An 18,710-nucleotide genomic window follows, 5' to 3' on the forward strand; every position below is an offset into this window, starting at 1 on the left:
CAAGTTACTTACCTTCTGTAATATCCTTCAGGTGGATGCTCTAACTGGCGATTCCTCGCAGCCTACCCATTCTATTGAACGAACTTCTGGTAGTGGAAAATGTTCCAAGCTACGGATAGCACACTATGGATATCCCAGTTTTTCTGTTGCTCCACATCTGAGGGCCCAAAATAGGTTAATATACTGAAAACAACGCGTGGAGATGGGACCTAAGCACAGCCCCATGTCATTACTTTAGGAGGTGAGATGGAGGATTACTGTGTCAGATGGCGCCACCTGCTAGTATGTCCGAGCTACTGCAGAGTAGATTTCCTGATCCAGTCTGACACATAAGAGGATTCAAAAGGTGGGGGAATCTGCTGTTAGACAGAGTATCTACTAGAAAGATATTTACCATTGCTGAAGGTAATTAACACTTTCTTTTTGATGATTTCCCCGTCAGAAAAACATTTATCGTGACAAGTTATTTTCCGTAGTTGCCCCAGCCCGGCAAAATGCTTTACCTCAGGAACTAAGAGAAGCTCAGCTGCATTTTAGAAGGTGTCTTTCCACTAATCTCTTGTTTTTTATCAGCTACTCTGATTTTGACTTAACTGTTTGTATTTGTGAAATCAGTCCAGCCACCTCAAGGGAATAAAACATTTGAAGAAGTTTATTGTTTTTGCCATAGTTCTTTATTATTTTCATAAGACATCATCACACAATGCTGCAAGACCATACATTAATGACTATAAGCAATTCTGTCCCTTTCCGCTTCCAGGTGGAAGGGGTAGTACAGATAGGACAGTAACATTATATACATGATTGGCAATTGCGAAACAACCACGGCAGTGCCATAAATTCAACAAAATTGCAGATGATGTTAGTTAGATTGTCCATTTTAGATGTTTTATCGACGGTAGATGTGGAAATATAAACATTAAGGAGAAGCAGCTGCCAATCATTTGGTGGACTTCCTAACACTATGCTAGAGAGCCAGTTTTCCTCAAATGTTATCTGTGTGATGCGTTGAGATAGTTTAGTCAATACATATATCGAAAAACCGCCACTTGAGGAGCCAGATGGCGACCGGGACGGCAGCGTAGGCTCCCGGCTCCGTGAACCTCCACATCCCGCACAGATATCCTGCATGTGATCCTCAGCCTGCGCTACATGCCTGTGTTGGTGATTGAGAGCAGCAACCGATCGTGTGATCCTGAAGTTTCTGGCGGCGGCACCGCCTGAGAAATGTTCGTTTGAAGTTTGCGGCCTGTGCAGCCCTGGAGCCGGGACCTCGGGTGGACAACATGGCCGGGCGGCAGTTCAACAACAGCGGCCATTGGTGACCGGGTGGAGTCGGAATACCGAAGCGGAGCGAATATTGGCCTGAATCTCGCTGTGGTCGCTCCTACCATCGAGCGTGGCGTAGCGGGTGCATACCCGGGGTGACGATTCCAGGGTCTTTCGGCGATTGCCTGGGCCCTCGCCAGTGAACTGATCTGACGCGGCCTGTGGCTCGTCCCGATTTGCGCGGGCTGCTCCCGGTTTTCGCGGGCACTGGCCCAGGAGGAGAACGACTGTTACCTGTGACCACACACTGGATGCATATTTTGCCTGCCTCCGGAACCCTGTTTGCAGTGCCATGGAACTTGATGCGCTTGTGCCTGAGTCCCGGTTCCCATCTGGGGTGGCCCTGCCCTGCGGCCATCTTGATGGGATGGACTCTATCATCCTGTACATTGGGTCACAGCAAGATTGGGAGTGTGTGGCGCAGAGGAGCGTAGCGGAGCGAGCGCAGGGGGCTGTGCTGGGGTACGGTGACCTTCTCGACGCTCTCGGAGCCCTTCATTTCACCCTGGTTCACGGCGCCCGGGTATTGGGGAGGAAGCTGGATGGTATTGCGTCAGCGTCGGAACAGTTGCGGTCTCCCTGTCCCCAGGTACACAAGGATCTGCTTCACCCTACACAGGAGGAAAGTAACGTGACCGCCTCTGTGAATAAGCACAGCTGGAAATTTCGGACACTGTGGCAGCGGGTGGTCGGCTGGCTGTGGGGTCGGCCTGGTCCGGAGATTTTGGACTTGAGCAGAAGGTGGTGACTTTGTCCCATGCGCGGCCTCCGGCGACCCGGGCGATCTTCCCGCAGCGGTCGCTTGCTCTGGCTGATTCCTCCTTCCTGGACCTTGTGTGCGGCGCAGGCCCTGGGGCAGTACTGGGAAAGGTGATCTTCCCTGACGATGACTGTGTTGGTGTTCAGAGACATTCTCCCTACATGTGTGTGTCCCTTCCTGGTCTTCTTTGGACGCTCCTCTTCCTTGTAACTTTGGACATGATAATGGGTCGCTGGGTATGCATTGGTGGATTCGCAAAGCGTGGCCAAGGATAAGGCTGATCCTTCAGAGGTTGTCATTTAATAGGCGGGCGGGCTTGGGGGTTGTGTGCTCTCACGGCATAACTAATAGTGTAGTCTGTGAATAATGCTCCCCATTTCTCTTAGACATGGTCGAATTTTGGTTGTTTATTGTTTGTTTTGGGGAGGAATATATTGTGCGGGAGGGAGAAGCCAGGGGCATGATTGAAGGCCCTCCTCCAGTTTATTACTACTCTCTCCCCTTCTCTGTTAGGGGGGGGTTTCCTCTCTTTCCCCTTTTTCTCTGTTTCTTCTATATTTCGGGTCTGGTTCTGGGGCGACAGGCACACTGCGGGGGGGGGGCCGTAGTCATCTGCAGAGGTGCAGGGTGGGGGGTTGGGGAAGGGGCTTCTTTAGTCCTTTACTTTGTTCCTATGGCCTCCTTTTTCTTCTCTTATTCTTCTTTGTCTTTCTTTTCCGGGGTCAGTACGGTAGGTTTCCTTCGTTGCCAATCATTGTTTTTTATTTGTGCATCAATTTCCGTGATGTCTTCTGGGTCCTAGGGCAGGGGACTGCAGGCGCAAACGGCTCGTGACATTCCTCCACATCCTGAACCTCCTGTTTCAGCGCCAGTGACTTGATAGCTTGCTGTTCATTGTTGACGTTCACTACTCTGCCTGCCATTTTTCGCTGCTGAGAACTTGATTGGCACCTGATCCTTCTATCCCTTATTGTAAAATGAAAACCTTTTATATCCTGGTTTCCCCTTTGGGCTGTTCACTGGACTAGAGTATACTAGCATGGAGAATCTGCTTCCCGAGGTGCTGCGTGTGATTAAGATTTGCTTGCTGTTACTTTAACTGCTTAGCGGCCGGCCCCGAGGGTTGTAGGCCCATACTTGTCTTTGGTTGCACTGTCAATAAAGGTTTTTCAAAAAAAAAAAAGAAAAAGAAAAACCGCCACTTGCCCTGCCAAACTTTGATTGTCTTGAGGCGAATTACGTAAATTCCAGGTAGCCTTCTGTGGGGATGCTCTCTACTGCCCAGGTTTCCTGTAGGAGGATGATATCATGTTCCTTCTAGAAACAGAGGGTGGCGGCGGATTGATTTTTCTGCCCAAATCCGTTAATATTCCAGGAGCATATTGTTAGGCCATGGTGAGTAATGTTTCAATCATTCCGTGTTCTTGATAGAGCCCCTGGCAACCATGGCCAATCCACCCTCTCGGGGATTTGCTGGTTGAATATGCGCTCTGGAGTTACTGTTGGCGACTGACTTCTTACTGACTTTAGAACTGAAAAAGGGGCAGAGGTTGTACTAAGGGGATGAGCCTGGTTGTTTTCTAATAATGATGGATAGCGAGAGACGCTTGGCGTTGTGATTTTTATGCCCCAGTTTTTAAACTGTTCGGTTTTTGACTGAACTAATTCTCAGATTGCTGGAGATGCTAATGTGAGTTGGGTTACTTCGACCATATTGAGTCCTGTGGTTGGTAAAAATTAAATCGCAACTATGTCTTTTGATTGAAGGGTACTTAAGTCCGGCGATGATTTAAAGAGCCTGAGGAAATTCCCTTAATTGAGGATATCATGAGGGCCTCTTGAAACGTATTCTGGGGATGGCAGTAGTTTGGTATCTGAGCTATTCATTGCATGGGTGAAGGCCTCGTCGATCGTTGCCGGCCTTATTTGTTTTGGGTTTTCTTTGGTTGGCAGAGTGGTTTTAGCTACGGCAGGCGGTTGAGGAGACGGTTCTCTGTAAAGGGTAATAGGAGGTAAAACAGGGGGTATATTACTTGTGGGCACCGACTTGTGATGATTTGATAAATTTGAGGAATTCAAGTGGGCTTGTTCTTTGGCTGTGCACTGTGGACCCAGGATGTGGTCCTTCACTGTGGGAAGTGGCATCATCAGATGGTGAACGGACCCTTGTAGCTCTGTGTTGGGTGCTGGCACCTCTGTTGGGGATTGATTGAAACCGGGTTTTGGTTGAGTGATTAACTGCGGGGGAGGCCGTAGATCTTGCACTGGCCCTACCGATCGACTGTTCTGTCGTGAGGATTCTTTCTGGATAGCCGGTTCTGGCGCCGTTGGCTGGTGGCTCGGATTTGCTCCTGTCATAGCTGGCATGGCTTGCTCTACCCTAGGTGTTTCTCAGTTGGTCTTTGGGAGGTAACCAACTCTAGAGCTTTTAGTTTCTGTTATTTGTTTATTCCGGCTCTTCCGCTGTCTTTTGTTTTTCACGTTTTGACAGTTGGTTTGGTTTATGAGGGTTAGGTGATTCTGTGTGATTTACATTGCAGTCTACTAGCTCCACGAGGTGCGGAGAGAGGGGTTGAGGTTGTGCTTCAGTGGGAGTGGGGTCCTGGACAGAACCCGGGGCCTGGAGCGGGGAATCATGGAGCCCCGACTCTGGTCGCTTCTTGATTTCCGTTAATACTGAGGAGAGAAATTGAGGTAACGACGATAAGGAGTCAATTATGGGAGAGCAGCGGCATACTGAATGGACCAGTTGGGCTTGGGATTGAGCTTTTATAATAAGTGAGTTGAGCGCCTCCAGTTTTTGATCAATCCCGGCGGTGTATACCGCTAGGGTGTTTAAAAGGTGCACCTGCAGGTCCATCTTATGTGAATGGTATGTCAGTGCTGTGGCCGTAGTTTGAAGGGTTTGCAGTAGTTGAGACCATAGTTCATTAAGGTCGATTGATGGGGGCTTCTCATGCACGATAGACTTGTTAGGTTCATTGATGAAATATGATAAATCTAAAGAAGCGAGGATTATGTTCTCGTTGGGCCACTCTTGATTGACCGTTTGATCTCCTTGGTCAATGTTATGAGACCTTTCTGTGTATGACTGGTTGGGATTGCTGAGGTGGGCACGTGGATAGGTCATGACCTGTGGTGACAGGACGCTAGTGCTCCTAATTTGATTGTTCGATAAGGTTAAGTTTGGTAATTTTAGTGCTATTGGAGAGAACTGACTCGAGTTCGGGGCAGGCTGTAGAATTGGCTGAGGTGCATCTTGGGAGATGGTAACTTGGAGAGAAGCCTGTTCAGTTTGAGCTGTCTGTGAGTCAGGAGCCTGATGCGGACATCTATCATCTGAGGCATCTAAAGCTTCGGTTAGAAAAGAGTCTGTTGTTGCTGGTGGGCTTGTTGGTGACCTAGCCCTCCAGCTGCTGCATGAATCGTGGGCTGAACTAGAATTTGGACGGGTGCAGCTTCTATGCTCGTGAGAAGGGGGGCTTGAAGTTTATCGAAGGGACTGGATTTTCTCCTCGAGGCTGTCGCTGGTGCTGAATTCCTGAAATAATCTCTTAATGAGACTTTTTTAATTGTCGAGTTTATAGGCTCTGTCTGGCCTGGTTCTGGCTTGTCAGTGGTCAGATGATCATAGTCTGAGTCGAAAACTGGTTTTAAATTTGAGTTTGCTGGTGAATAGGTTTGCATGGGAGCCATTGAGGACGCTACCTTCGTCTTGGTTTTTTGGGAGTCTTTGTTGGAACTTTCCTTACTCGCCTCGATCTCATTATAGGGGTTTTTTGCTACTGAAAACGGCCCTACGTCTTTTTATGCTTTCCTAATGGTTGGTCGACTTTGGGCTTATGTGCTTGAAGAAGGGTGCTTGCTTTGGTAATTGATTTGCTGTTTTGCTGTTAACTGTCCCACTTGGGAACTGATGGGTGATGGATGATAAGTGATGAATGATGGATTGGCCAGGTGGCTGGGACTGCGAGGAGCAGCTGAGGAACGATCTTGATATCTCCGATCCGGTACCTTGGCTTCCTGTTTTTGCCTGTTTATGGTTATTGGTGATGGTAGTCTGTTAGCTGAACACAGCAATTTTCACCTGGGGTGAGACTGTAGCTAGTTCGAGTCAAATCGGGGTGTTGTCGTTGGGGTCATTGGAGTCGTTGTCAGACCAGCTTTGGTGGTGTAGGGATGTTTGGATACTTGGATGTTTAGATGTGTGCTGTGGAGCGGTATGCCAGAGGCAAGTGGTGAAAAGCTGGAGCAAAAGCGGTGAGGGGCTGGAACAAGGGCGGGGGCAAGCGGGGCTCTCAAGGCTGAGTTGCTGGCTGCACCCGAACTATTCGGGCCGGCTCCGCAAAAGGCCAAGGGCACACGCTTGCTGCGGCCGCCTGGTAAAGGGCAGCCGCGCTTGCCTCCCGCAGACACAATCGCCGGCTGTTTTTTTCCAATTTTCCAATTCCTTTTCCAGCGGGGTTGTTTTTTTCCCCCCAAAGCCCAAGGTCAAGGGGTAAAATGCACACAGTCCAAAGTTCTAATTCTTTTGCCTCTCCAGATCCAGTGGGTGTGGTGATGTTTCGACAGGCAGTGGCTGGGGGTCGTCAAGAGATTAGCGGGGGATAAGCGGGAGTTTTTGGGTGAAGTAGCGCGAGCTAGCAGGCAGAGCTGGTGGAAGGAGCCAGAGAGAAGGGGAGGGGGTAGTGGTTTGCGGTTGCGTTTTGCCGTGATGGCTACAGGCTTCAGGTTTTACCCGCTGTTACCGCTACCCAGTGTCCAGTTTCCACACGCACTCAACCGGGCTCCGTGACACCCTCCTTCCACGCGGCCTTAGCTCCCAAGCTGATGTTTTTGGCGATTCTCCTCCCGCGGGGCACGGCTCTTCCTGCTCCGCTCCTGCTCGCTCACGATCACAAGGTCGAAAACCTGGACCGGCCTCGCTTCAGTCAGTTATGTGTTTCAATATTGCATTCCAAAATCCCACTATAACAGTGCAGTGCCACACTAGGAGTGTTAAGCATTTGTTGTACACACAGTCAATAAATGAGACACACACTCAAGAAGAAATCCGAGGCCAAATTAAAAAAATAACACAGATTTTTATTTTATATGAATTCAGATCCGAAATCTTCAGACTGAGGTAAGTACTTTCAGAGTAGTTCATTTTGACAAGAAAGCAAAAGAAAATATTCAAATAACGGTTTTTGAGGTATGAGCCTCGACCGCAGTAATGTTATCCTACGGGAGGAAAACACACATCAAACATATACTTGCAGTAAGTGTACGGAGGTGCCCTTTAGGACTTAAGTTGCTAGGGGCCAAGGTTCAAAGAACCTCCAGCAGTTTGAATTTATCTGCCCAGGGGCATCTGGGTGAAGAGGTGCTGGTTGGGTTGGTAGCCTCGAGCGCTACACCGCTAAAGTCAATGGTACCTGAAACAAAGGTGCTGCAAGAAGGGACTTAGGGACAAGTCCAGAAGAACCCAAAAGGGGGTTCAGGTCATGAGGACCCCTAGACCAAGGGGACACAGTCAGAAGTCGTGAACCCGAGCTGTGGATCTCGGCGCAGAGGTGTTTGGCTGGCTGGCCACTGGTGTTTGAGGCTCTCACGGTTCTTGGATCACCCACGTAGGTAGAAAAATAAGACAGCAGGGCCAATCTTGTCGCAGGTCTTGACGGCCCTAAAGCCCCTTTCCTTGCAGGTTGGTTTCCACAATGGTGGTGTCTGGGTTGGATACAGAACAAGCCTTGGTTGGTGCAAGTGCCCAGGTACTCAGGGTATTGGTGCAAGGAGGATCCTGGAGGGTCTAGCATCTCGAAACTCAGCAGTGAGACAGGCCACAAAGACTTCCTTCTGGTGCGCTGCTCCTTCTGTGGGCCCGATGGTCAACAACACTTTGTACCGGACAGGTGCAGGTGGTGCCTGCGGATGCAGGGGAGTGGCTACTCTACCCCAAGGGAGATACTATATGGTTGGCGAAGTGCTGGAGAGCCCTCCAAGTGTTGAGGAGGATGTACAACATTTGGAAAAGTCAGGTCTTTGCAATTTGTGAGGTATCAGCCGCCAGGCAGGGTCTGGCGGCAAGTTCGGTGCAGGTCCTCAGTTCTCGCAGTGACGGCTCTTCTTTATCCTTCGTCTGTTCCCAGGTAGATGAATATGTTGCTCTGGTGTCAGGAGAACCCATACTCAATATAGGGGCATTTAGGAGAGTATAGGGTAGTAGCCAATGGGCTACCTATGACTGTGTTGACTACACCCCCTAATGACCACTTCCTGTGGAGAGTGGGCATAACCCTGACCCAGAATTCTCTAGTTTCACCCAAAACAATATGGTGAAACCTTTCTCTGGCTGTCCACTTCAGGTAGCCCTCCATAGGGGTGTAACTAGCCTGTAAGTGGGACATGCCGCTCGAATATCTAATTTGCTTTTTGGGACTTACTGGTCACCAAAGAAAATGAAGGACTGCTAGTGTCTGTTGGGATCAAGAAAGAGAAGAGTTCTTTAAATCATATATTTGGATCCCAATCTTAAGTCTATATTCTCTGGCAAAAAGTGAATGAAATCATGGAAATTAGTTTGGGTGAGCAAGTTAAGTTAGATACAAGTTTAGTTGTGTAGGGATGTACAGGCAAAGCCTTGAGTCTTACAGAAGCATGGTTTCAGGATATGGTGCAGTTGGCTAGCCTGGAGCTGACCTTTTACAAAATTCAGAATTATAGGCTATTTAGTTGGACTTTCTTGAGTTACAAATTTACAAAAACACTGTTGGGACTAGAGTATTTATATTGCACAGTTGACTGCTGCACCCTCTTATTTTCTCTTTTATCTATGTTACCCTGTCCTTTTTTTTAGTTCTTCACTGGCTTCCCCCTTTACAGCCTTTCCTTGGAGAAGCTTTTTTTACAGTTTAAAAATTGATATATGATTTTATTTTGCATCTTGCCTTGGAATTTCAAATCTGTATATATCTGTCTGTTGTACTAATATGAGTGTATTTGTAGTGGAAGATAGCATCTATGAGGCTTTTCTGTACAATGGTATTTATGTTGGTATTCGACTATAAATATAAAAGGCCGTAATTGGAAAAAAAACAACATGAAATGATCAAGGCAGCTGTGGTTTAGATGGTTCCTATGAGCTGGAGATAGTTGTTTACAAGAATTACAAAGTTGATGGTGATACTACTGGAGTAAATTAGGGATGAGGCAGTAGTGAAGTGCACAGAAGCTGAATGATTGGGGAGCTAACAGAATGACTAAGATGTTCCTGCCAGGTCCTGGGAGATTAGTGGTTTCTCTGACATTGTATTGTTTGAAGTCAGGGTGTCCATACTGTTCCTCTCTTTCTCTTGCTAACTAGTATTTCTACTAGTTTAGGAGGAATTGTGTAAAGTTGCAGCACATTTGTATGGTTCAGCTCAACCCAGAAGCAATGTCATGATAATATCTTAGAATTTAAACAGAAAACAGAATGGTAGTAAGAAGATTGTCAGAGTTTTTCTGCAGATCACCAGCACTAAGTTTTTGTGATTGAATGTATTTAGGTTACATGATTTTGAGTCTATTGTATGCGATTGAGCAAACACTGAGCAATAATGTCACAAAGAATAGATGTGGGCAAATTAATTTAGAAATAATGAAAAAAACATCTGTGAACTACTTACGCTGTTAATTAACCTTTACAGGGAGGATGGGAGCATATCACTGTGCGAGGAAATGCAATGGTGGCTCTGAAACCTGTCGCACAGGAGGATACTAATGAACAGCCTTCTAAAGGGACGGAGTCTGATGATCAAGAAAGGAAGGGAAAAGAATTCCAGCCTAGAACAACCTTGTTTGTTGAAGATGAGAATCTCAGTGGGAACGCAGTTCATTGCTAGAGACTCACTCTCTAGGTTCCAAACACTGTTTACTCCAACTGTAGGTAACAGTTGAAAGGGCATTTATTTAAATTGACCATTAGGTGGTATTTTATGCATAATAATATACATTTGAGAAGTACTTTCTTGTTTACAAATCACTATTTATGAGTAAGGGTTCAGAGAGAATCTGAACTCTTGGAGCACTTTTTACTGTGATGCTTGGTGTTGTGTTAAGGACATTTGTAAAGTGCGTTTCTGGGAAGTGATATATTTATTGCATTATTATTAAGCTATACACTATAAGACTACTGATTATGTACATGGTTGTTTAGAATGAACTTCACTGCTGCAAGTATTGATCCACCAAATGCAAAAAATCTGAAAATGTACATATAGTAAATGTTAATGGAAATTGATTTCAAACCCAGCCTCCCCCTCTCCCCCTCTCCCCCCCTCCCCCCAAATACCCACACGTTGTGGAAATCTCACTGCCTTGTATTATTTGCTTGGACAATGCCCCCAGCCCATTTATTTCAAGGGCAATATTTAGAATAGAAACCTATATCAGAAGAAAATCATTCTATATGGTAAAGGTTTTCAAATGAGCGATTGTTACATTTTGTCTTAAATCGTCTTCTTCATTTCAAGTCTTCTCCTCTGTTACCCATACTTAATGTTTTTATTAGTAGAATGTTTTTAGAGAAAACCTTGGTATTTATTTTTCCATTTAACTAATGACAGTGGAACGGCTTAAAAACCAGCTATACAGTTTCATTTTTTTTTTTTAAAGTAGGCCTTTGTTAAATTGTTTGTTAGAAATATGTTATAACACTGAAGTCTCTTTTCCAATTTGACTTGCTGTTCTTTTCCTATAAAAAGTTAACATTTTGTTAGCAATGTCAAGACCCCAAATTAGTTGAAATCATGTCCTTAAACGTATAGTAATTCAGTGAATGCTATTAAAAATGTGAACATTTTATTTGGTAACTTGTGCTTAAATAATTTGAAAAAGCAGACAATGACAGGAATTCAATTTTTGGCCTTTAATTTCGGTAAATGAAGTTTTAGTCATGTATATGCTACCAGGGCCAATTTGTAATCTAGACTGACCACTCAAAGAAGGTGAAACTATAGCAGAGTTAACTTATTTTTAAATATTCTTTTAGCTGTATTATATCTGGACATGAAGGTGTCAAGTACTGTCTAAGCATTGAAACAATCACAAGTATTATTGTAATAAAGTGCTCAAAGCGCAGCATGCAAAGAACAAATGCAAATGTTTGTAATCAAACCATGTTTCTTTCAGCCAGCCATGGATGACCATGGTTTGATTGTATTAGACTTTGTCGTTTGAGGCTCTAACATTTCTTGCTAAAATTTATTTTATCCACCATGAGAAAACTTGAAGTTTTAATTTCATAACACCATATATAGTTGCTTTTCTAGGTGGAAGTGTTGCTTAAATTACTTATGCGCCTAATTTCCTTTTGCACACCTTAAACTCTCACATTCAAAGTTGGTATCACTTTACTGAAAATTGTTCCACAAAACATGTTTAGCTTACAGAATGGTAAGAACTTTGATATTGGGACAGTTTTTTATGTGGCCTTCTATATTGTTAAGTACATAGTCAAACAATTTAACCTTAAAACATAACATAAATATCTCTATGCATTAGAAAACAAATGCACTCATCCTTCTTCTAGCACTAAGTTTTAAATTGTGAGCATGTTAATATTGCATTAATGTCCTTTTTCGACCACCCAAACTGATGATTCACAGTTAAATCTCCAATTATAAATATGGACAGGAATACCTACTACCAAATTTATGCCATATTTGTTCTTTTGTTTCCAGTCCAGTTAGAAGAAATCACTTCCAGCTTGTGATGGCTCTGCTCACTGTGCCATACTGAAAATTACTGGTGTAATGCTTAGTTCACATTTCTTTGTAGCAGTGTGTATTTAAACTGCTGCTTCTAGGAATCAGACTTTTTTCAGTATTTGCTAAAACACAAATGAGAAGTGGGTATGACTACTGGCATGTTACTCTTTACAAAAGATTTTTTTAATGGTAATCAGTCATAATAGATTTATGAAACCTCATACGGGGTGGGTAGGTCAGTTTCAGGACCTTTGCATACAGTTAGTTCAGTATAATTTCCCCGTCAGAACATACCAAAACCAGTTAAATAGGGATCGGTTTAATTTTTAATTGCCGATGAATACATATGTTCATTGGTGACATAGTTTTAAACTTCAAAACAAAGATGTACCAAATCCTAATTAATAAAATAATCATAACAAAGTATGCGAGGAAGACAATTAAGTGATCTGTAACTACAATAAGATATAATATGTACTATACTTTCTTGCATTAAACACTTTTTTTCCTAGCAAATGTTTTGTTTTTCTGATAAACTGCAATGTATGTGTAGAAATATTTTTGTATATGAAAGATGTTTTAAAAGCTATCTCATTTGTTGACTTCACTATATCTGTTATTTCTACTTATTAATATTTTTATGTCTTAAAATATATCTTCTTTGTGTTCAGTTTACAGTTTCAAACTTTTTAGCAATTCACAAGTTGAAAAGATGCTCGGGGAATATTACCCTGTATGTAATGTCCTTGTTTATAGTGTGCTTTATAAAAAAGTAGATTTTCCTGTTGAACATGTGTTCACATTATGGTGTTTTGATCAAAATATTTGAAAGGTCTGCATGTCTTCTCAGTCTAGTGTCACAAATCATTGAATATTGAAAACAAGTCATTGGCTGCTTTTTGAAAGTGTGGTTCTTGAATAAAATATAAATTGGGATAACAGAAAAATTTCAAACCTTGTTGTGCTTATGTCCCCAAAACTGCCAGATGTATGTGGCCATTTTCCTGTCTTTGAAAAACTGAAACTGTTAATGTCTTCATTGTATCCTATTCCTCTGTGTTTTTTAATGTAAAACACCCTCCTGGATTTTGTCTGTAGTATAGAAAAACCTAAATAAATAAAGGCGTGTAGCTGGTTTGCAAATGGGATGTGTCCAGCAGCAGACTGCCATTCAAATAGCCATAGGATCCCACCATTTTAGTAGCAAATGGCCTAAAACAGTGGCTTTTTTGAAGAGGGAGGGAAACATCAAAAGAGGAAAATGTAATTAAGCTAGATGCTCAAAATATTCTTGCATCTACGCTGACAGTAGAGGACCGTCTGTTAGTTTCATGTTTAAGGTTCCTTTTGCCCACCAAATATGTCAAAGTCCATTCAGTCTTGCTGCAAAGCAGTTGCCTTATGGGGTGAACCAAACACTCTATTTTAGTACTTTGCTGAGAAGTTGATTAAGCGCTTGTTCCAAACCGACCGTCATTTCATTACTCATACACAAAAGCTTTGAAAAACACCCCATGTGCTGTGGCCACCATGTTTGCACTTTGGATAATCAAAATTTTGGAAACAACGTTTTTTATTAGTTAAAAGGCCATTTGAAAAATGAATTTTTTACTATTTGCCTAATATCTGAATTCTGGTTTGAGACACTCCTAGTGGTCATACAAAGTGAAATCTATTCACATTTCCTTTTGCTTAAAAAAAGGTTGGCTACTGCAAGAAGTTCTTGAACATAGAAACATGTTGGTAAATAAGTTATGTATACAACTATTCATTCCTATAATATTCTTGGTTGGCATGATTGGATTATTTGATTAATGTTCAGTTTTTTGGGGATATAGTGAGATAGTTCTCATGCTTTTCTCATGGCTGGTAATCTATGTAGGCCATTTATAATTGCGCACCTATTGTAAATAGACCCTGGAATTTGTTGAGGATATTGCACATAGTGTGAGTCTGTGTCTGTTTATCCTTTATGAAAGCTTATAACTTTTGCAGGATGCTGGAACTGAATTTAAGGATGGAGTTGCGGGGGGCCATGGCTAACCGCCTAAGATGGCGGACATGGTTTGGTGAAGCCCGGACCCTGGGCGGAATAATCCTGTGGCATCACCAGACACGGACCTGCTTTTGGGGCTTTGATCTCAGTCCTGTGGCCATTGAGTGCACCCAATGCCAGCCTGCCGAAATTGGTCAGATCGAAGCAGTGGCTCGGTCGGTGAGCCGCATATGCTGGAGCTGCGGACCTGTCGCCTACCTGCCTCAGCGCGGCTGATGCTGGTGCATCGCATCTCCTGCTGGAACTGGCGACCCTGATCCCTCGCCACCTGCACTGAGCTCGGAGGCAGTCTCCGGCTGGCTGTCGGAGTGCTTCGGACCTGATGACTCGAAGCAGAGGAGCAACTTGGTGCCTGGATAACACGAGGGACGTCCGGCGGCCGTGGCGGTAGGCGCTGGGGATTTTTGCTGACATCGGCACCCTGCGCCGGACCCTGAGCTCCAGTGGTGCCTCGCTCTGCGCCGCTGTGGGCCACACTGTGAGCTGTTCATTGTCCCTGCCTCCTGACGCTGAGGCCCCCACCGGGTCGGGCTGCTGGGGCCTGCTGCGGAGCCGCCGCCGCGAGATCTCAGGACCCGGCCCGCTGGCCCCTCCCCCCCGACCGGAGTGGTGCGCGGGGCAGCTGCCTCGATCCATACCGCTGAGGCCTGCCTGCCCCTGTGACTGGTGGCACTGTAGCAACGTGGCCCCTGCCGACCTCCGGTGGTAAGGTCCCCCCTGATGGCCGTGGTGGGCCCTGCGGCCGGACCCCACTTGGGCCTTAAAATTGTAGATCCTGATGTGCCGGCACATCATGGTGGGGGTGTGACAGGGGACCGCAGAAGATGTTGAGGCAGTGATGTTTTAAGGATATTGGGGGCCCTGGGCCAAATGTTTTTTGGGGGCCCCTGTTCGGAACAGCTTTGATTTTATGATCCAGTGTCGGCTCCTTCCTATCCTCTTTTGTCAAATTCAAAATGTGTGTACATCTGATATTGAGGGACAGTTGTGTGTTTTTAGAATTGTAACACCGCAGCAGCTCACTAATATTACTGCAGATAATCTCTGTCACATCCTCCCATTTCTCATATGTGAGGTCATGTATTGATCTAAAATAAACTTCTTGTATGGATGTTGCATGAAACAAACACATTTTGTCTGCAAAATGTCTGTAAAAGTGTCTTGCACATTAAAAATAAAAGATAGAAAAACGCTATTTACAACAATCCGTTTGAAATTTATTTAAGGTCATCAGGGCAAGATTGCCTGCAGGACAGAGCTGGCTCTATCAGGGGGCCCTCTGAAAGCCTGGGGCCCTGGGCCAGAGCCCACTTTGCCCATGCCTTAAAACGTCTCTGTGTTGAGGGACACGCAGATGCAGATCCCGATCCTCCAGTGAGTGCAGTTACATCGTGCTGTGTCCGTAGTCCGGTGGGAGCCCTTCTCTCCCCCCTGCACGATTGGGGTGCGGGGAGCGTGTTGGACCTACCTTGCCACGACTCCTGTACCTGACCTCGGGCCGTTGTGAACGGAGGGATGTGGCCATGTTGGAGTGGCTGTGCGGTGGAGTGCGGAGGTGGACACTGACTGACGGAGACTCCGTGCGCCCTGCTGGATTACTCTCTCCAGAATCCCGTTGAGTGAGGGTGCTCCTCTCTACTTGGTGGGCCTCACTGGCGATCTCCACCGACGCGGCTGTGCTGGGTGATGTGAGGCGCTTGTCAGTCCTGCCTCCCCCTGATAGTCTGCATCCTGACCTGGAATTGGGGCGTTGGGGATGGCGCCACGAAGTGTCTTCCTCTGGCGTTTAGGGCCGCGCTTGGCAGAATTGTGTGTTAACTACTGGGCTTACTCCATCTGGTGCGCCCCCTGATTCACTGTGCTGGGACAGCGACACCCACGACTGAAACCGGCATATATTAGCCTAACTGCCTGGGGACTGAACACGCATCCACAGCAACAGGTCCTCTGTGAGACAATATCATCGTGCATACGACACGCTGCACGGTGCCCCTCTGCCTGCCGCTTTGTTCGCACCGTGCACATCCGGTGAGAATTTGTGGGCACCATGGGGAGTCTTAAGGGGAAAACCTTGGACAATCATCCTGTGACAGGGGGCACGGAGGACGCACTGGGGCCCGCCGTTAGACCCCCTATCGCCCGGTGACACCTCCTCAAAGTCCCTTGAGGTCCCCCCTGACAAACTTGACCTAATCCTAAAAGAAGTCAAAGACTCCCGTAAAGCAATAGAGCAGCAGATTGGAACCCTTACCACTGGCTTTTCACTTCTCCGGGCAGACCGCACGAAACTGGCTGACAAGGTCCATGCACATGAGTAAGCCCTGACCAAAGTGGAACCTCAAATCGTGTCACACATGAAACAGATAACAAAACTACAACAGCAGGTACACGGACCACAAGATAGGGTCGAAGATGCGGAGGGCAGAATTCGCCGGAATAATATACACGTCATAGGACTTCCAGATCGCAGTGAGGGTCCCAAAGCTGCTGACTTCATGGAATCCTGGTTTCGAGATCATGTGGGCCCAGATGGCTTGTCGCCATACTTCTGCGTGGAACGGGCCTATCGTATTCCCACTGGAGCGCCAAGAGCTGGGGCTCCTCCATGACCCCTGATTGTTAAAATACTGAACTACAGAGACCGCAATGTTCTTTTGCAAAAAGCGAGGGAATGAACACAGATCCAATTCGAGAACCATCGGATCTCGCTGTACCCAGACTACACAGTAATAGTGCAGCACCAGCACACTTTCTTTCAGGCAGTGAAGTAAAAACTACGGGCGGTCCAGCTCAAATATGCCTTACTGTTCCCGGCCCGATTAAAAATTTTACATGACAAAAAAAACTACTTTTTTGACAGTCCAAATGATGCGGAGGAATGGCTGGAAGGGATGAACCTTGAATCGAGCCAAGGAGGGTTGTCCGGCTCTGTGCGTCACAGCCCTAAAAGGTTCTCAGCGCCGTGGCCCTCGCCGTGCCGCCAAACGGCCCGCTCGGGCCTGCCACCATTGGCCCTACACATGAACAGATGATGACTGGTAGGACTGAGGCACTGGCCAATTCTTTACCCGAAGATAAACTTCAGATCGTATCCGACTCGTCAGAGGACAGCACCATTCACTCGGACTCTGAAAATAGTATCAACCTGTTCCCCTTGGTGACACCTCAGACTGTCGACGAACTGGCGGATGCATAAAAAAGGGTGCCTGCTCACCGATGCAACAGAGCCACACAAGCTTTGTGACGGAACTACAGAACCTACCTGTATCCTTTTCTTTTCCCTACCTAATTTGCGTTAAACTGGATTTGTCATGGACCACTAGTTCCATCATTTAGATGTCATGTTTGCAACAACTTCCCAAATTGCCTGAGTGTTTCTCTGTTCAGGCCTGCTGGACTTTCCATATTACGTTTTGTGCAGTGTACCTGCCTGAGGCGACCAGTCATGCTAAACAAAAATGCTCAAATGTACTCCCCCCCCCCCCCACCCCCCCCCCCGGTCCCGTTGAGCTACCAGTACCTTTGTAACCACACGAACAGCAATATGAACGGTGGTGGCGACCCCCCACATAGCGAATGCACCGTTTTATGTTGTTTGCACATTTTGTTATTTGTTTGGCCCAGCACTGTTCAATAGCTGAGCCGAGTATTATTAGTTTGAAGGGGAAGGGGCACTCCTCGTCTGCGATAGTTAATGGGCTCCGAGTTAGGGGGAGCACAGTTTACACGCTCGAATCATGCCTGACCACTCCACCACTTTAGGTTCATATAACTTGTTGACCTGGAACGTTCGGGGTCTTGGCGCAGTGCATACGCAACACCGGGTCCATGCCCACCTCCTTAGACGTAAAGCGCACATAGTTTTTCTCGGTTTATGCACGTGGGGCGGCCGGATGGATCCGACACGGTGTCCCCTTTACAGAATAGGACCGACGCACTGACGAACAGGGTAGGTTTATATTGATGAAGGGAACCCGTGATGGCCTACCAGTGGTTTTGGGTAGCATTTATGCCCAGAACGTGGATCAAGACAGGTTTTTTACTCTCCTAGGCATTGCCCTGATGGGGTGGGATACTTATCCCTGGATATTGGGAGGGGACTGTAATACTGCCTTGGACGTGGACTTAGATAGGTCCCATCCCCCGCTGCACGGTGCTGGAACCCACAAACAAGCTGATGCCCTGAAAACCTGGATGAGTGGATGGGGACTGAGCGATGTTTATCGACTGCTACACCCTACGCATAGGTAATACTCCTTTTATTCCCCGGTACACCAACTCCACGCTAGAATAGATAGGTTTGTGTGCTCCCTTACCATCGCCACCCAAATACACCACTCCACATACTTGGCCAAGACCTTCTCTTATCACTGCCCTTTAGAGATCACCCTTACATGGGGCAGGGTGCCTACCCCAGTCCCTACCTGGAAACTATGCCCCCTTCCATACCGCGCTATCTGCTACTATCACAAACTATTTTTCTGAGAACTGGAACACTGCTTCCTCCAATCTAATCGAATGGGACGCACTCAAGGTGGGTGTGGGGGGCCCGGAGATTGGATCGACAGTGGGGGCAAGGCAGGAGGTCCATAAGAACATGATCCGAATAGAGAAACAAATGACCGAGCTGGAGTGCGCGGCAGCGAATGACCCAGACAAACAGGCTCCTTTACGGGATGCACACATCCAGCATGCTGAGCTCCTTGAAACTCTCCGGGTTATTGACTATAGGGCGTTTACACAACTGAAACACACTGAGGCTGACAAGTCAGGAGCGCTGTTGGCCCGGATATTGCGGGACAGCCCAACCCCTCCCATCATCGCCCGTATTAAT

The 18,710-nt window shown here is 46.4% G+C and overlaps 1 protein-coding gene across 1 annotated transcript in view; it reads left to right on the plus strand.

The window, feature by feature from the left end:
* The window catches only part of TECPR1 (tectonin beta-propeller repeat containing 1), a 428,679-nt gene extending 415,912 nt beyond the window's left edge, over window positions 1-12,767 (plus strand). The window contains exon 25 of the mRNA XM_085629008.1: window positions 9,760-12,767. Coding sequence (XP_085485134.1) covers window positions 9,760-9,954 — 195 coding nt within the window. The 3' untranslated portion in view covers window positions 9,955-12,767. The remainder of the gene's footprint in view (window positions 1-9,759) is intronic.
* The last annotated feature ends 5,943 nt before the right edge of the window (window positions 12,768-18,710 follow it).

The sequence above is a fragment of the Triturus cristatus genome, chromosome 10, assembly GCF_964204655.1.
Source record: "Triturus cristatus chromosome 10, aTriCri1.1, whole genome shotgun sequence".
Lineage (NCBI taxonomy): Eukaryota > Metazoa > Chordata > Amphibia > Caudata > Salamandridae > Triturus > Triturus cristatus.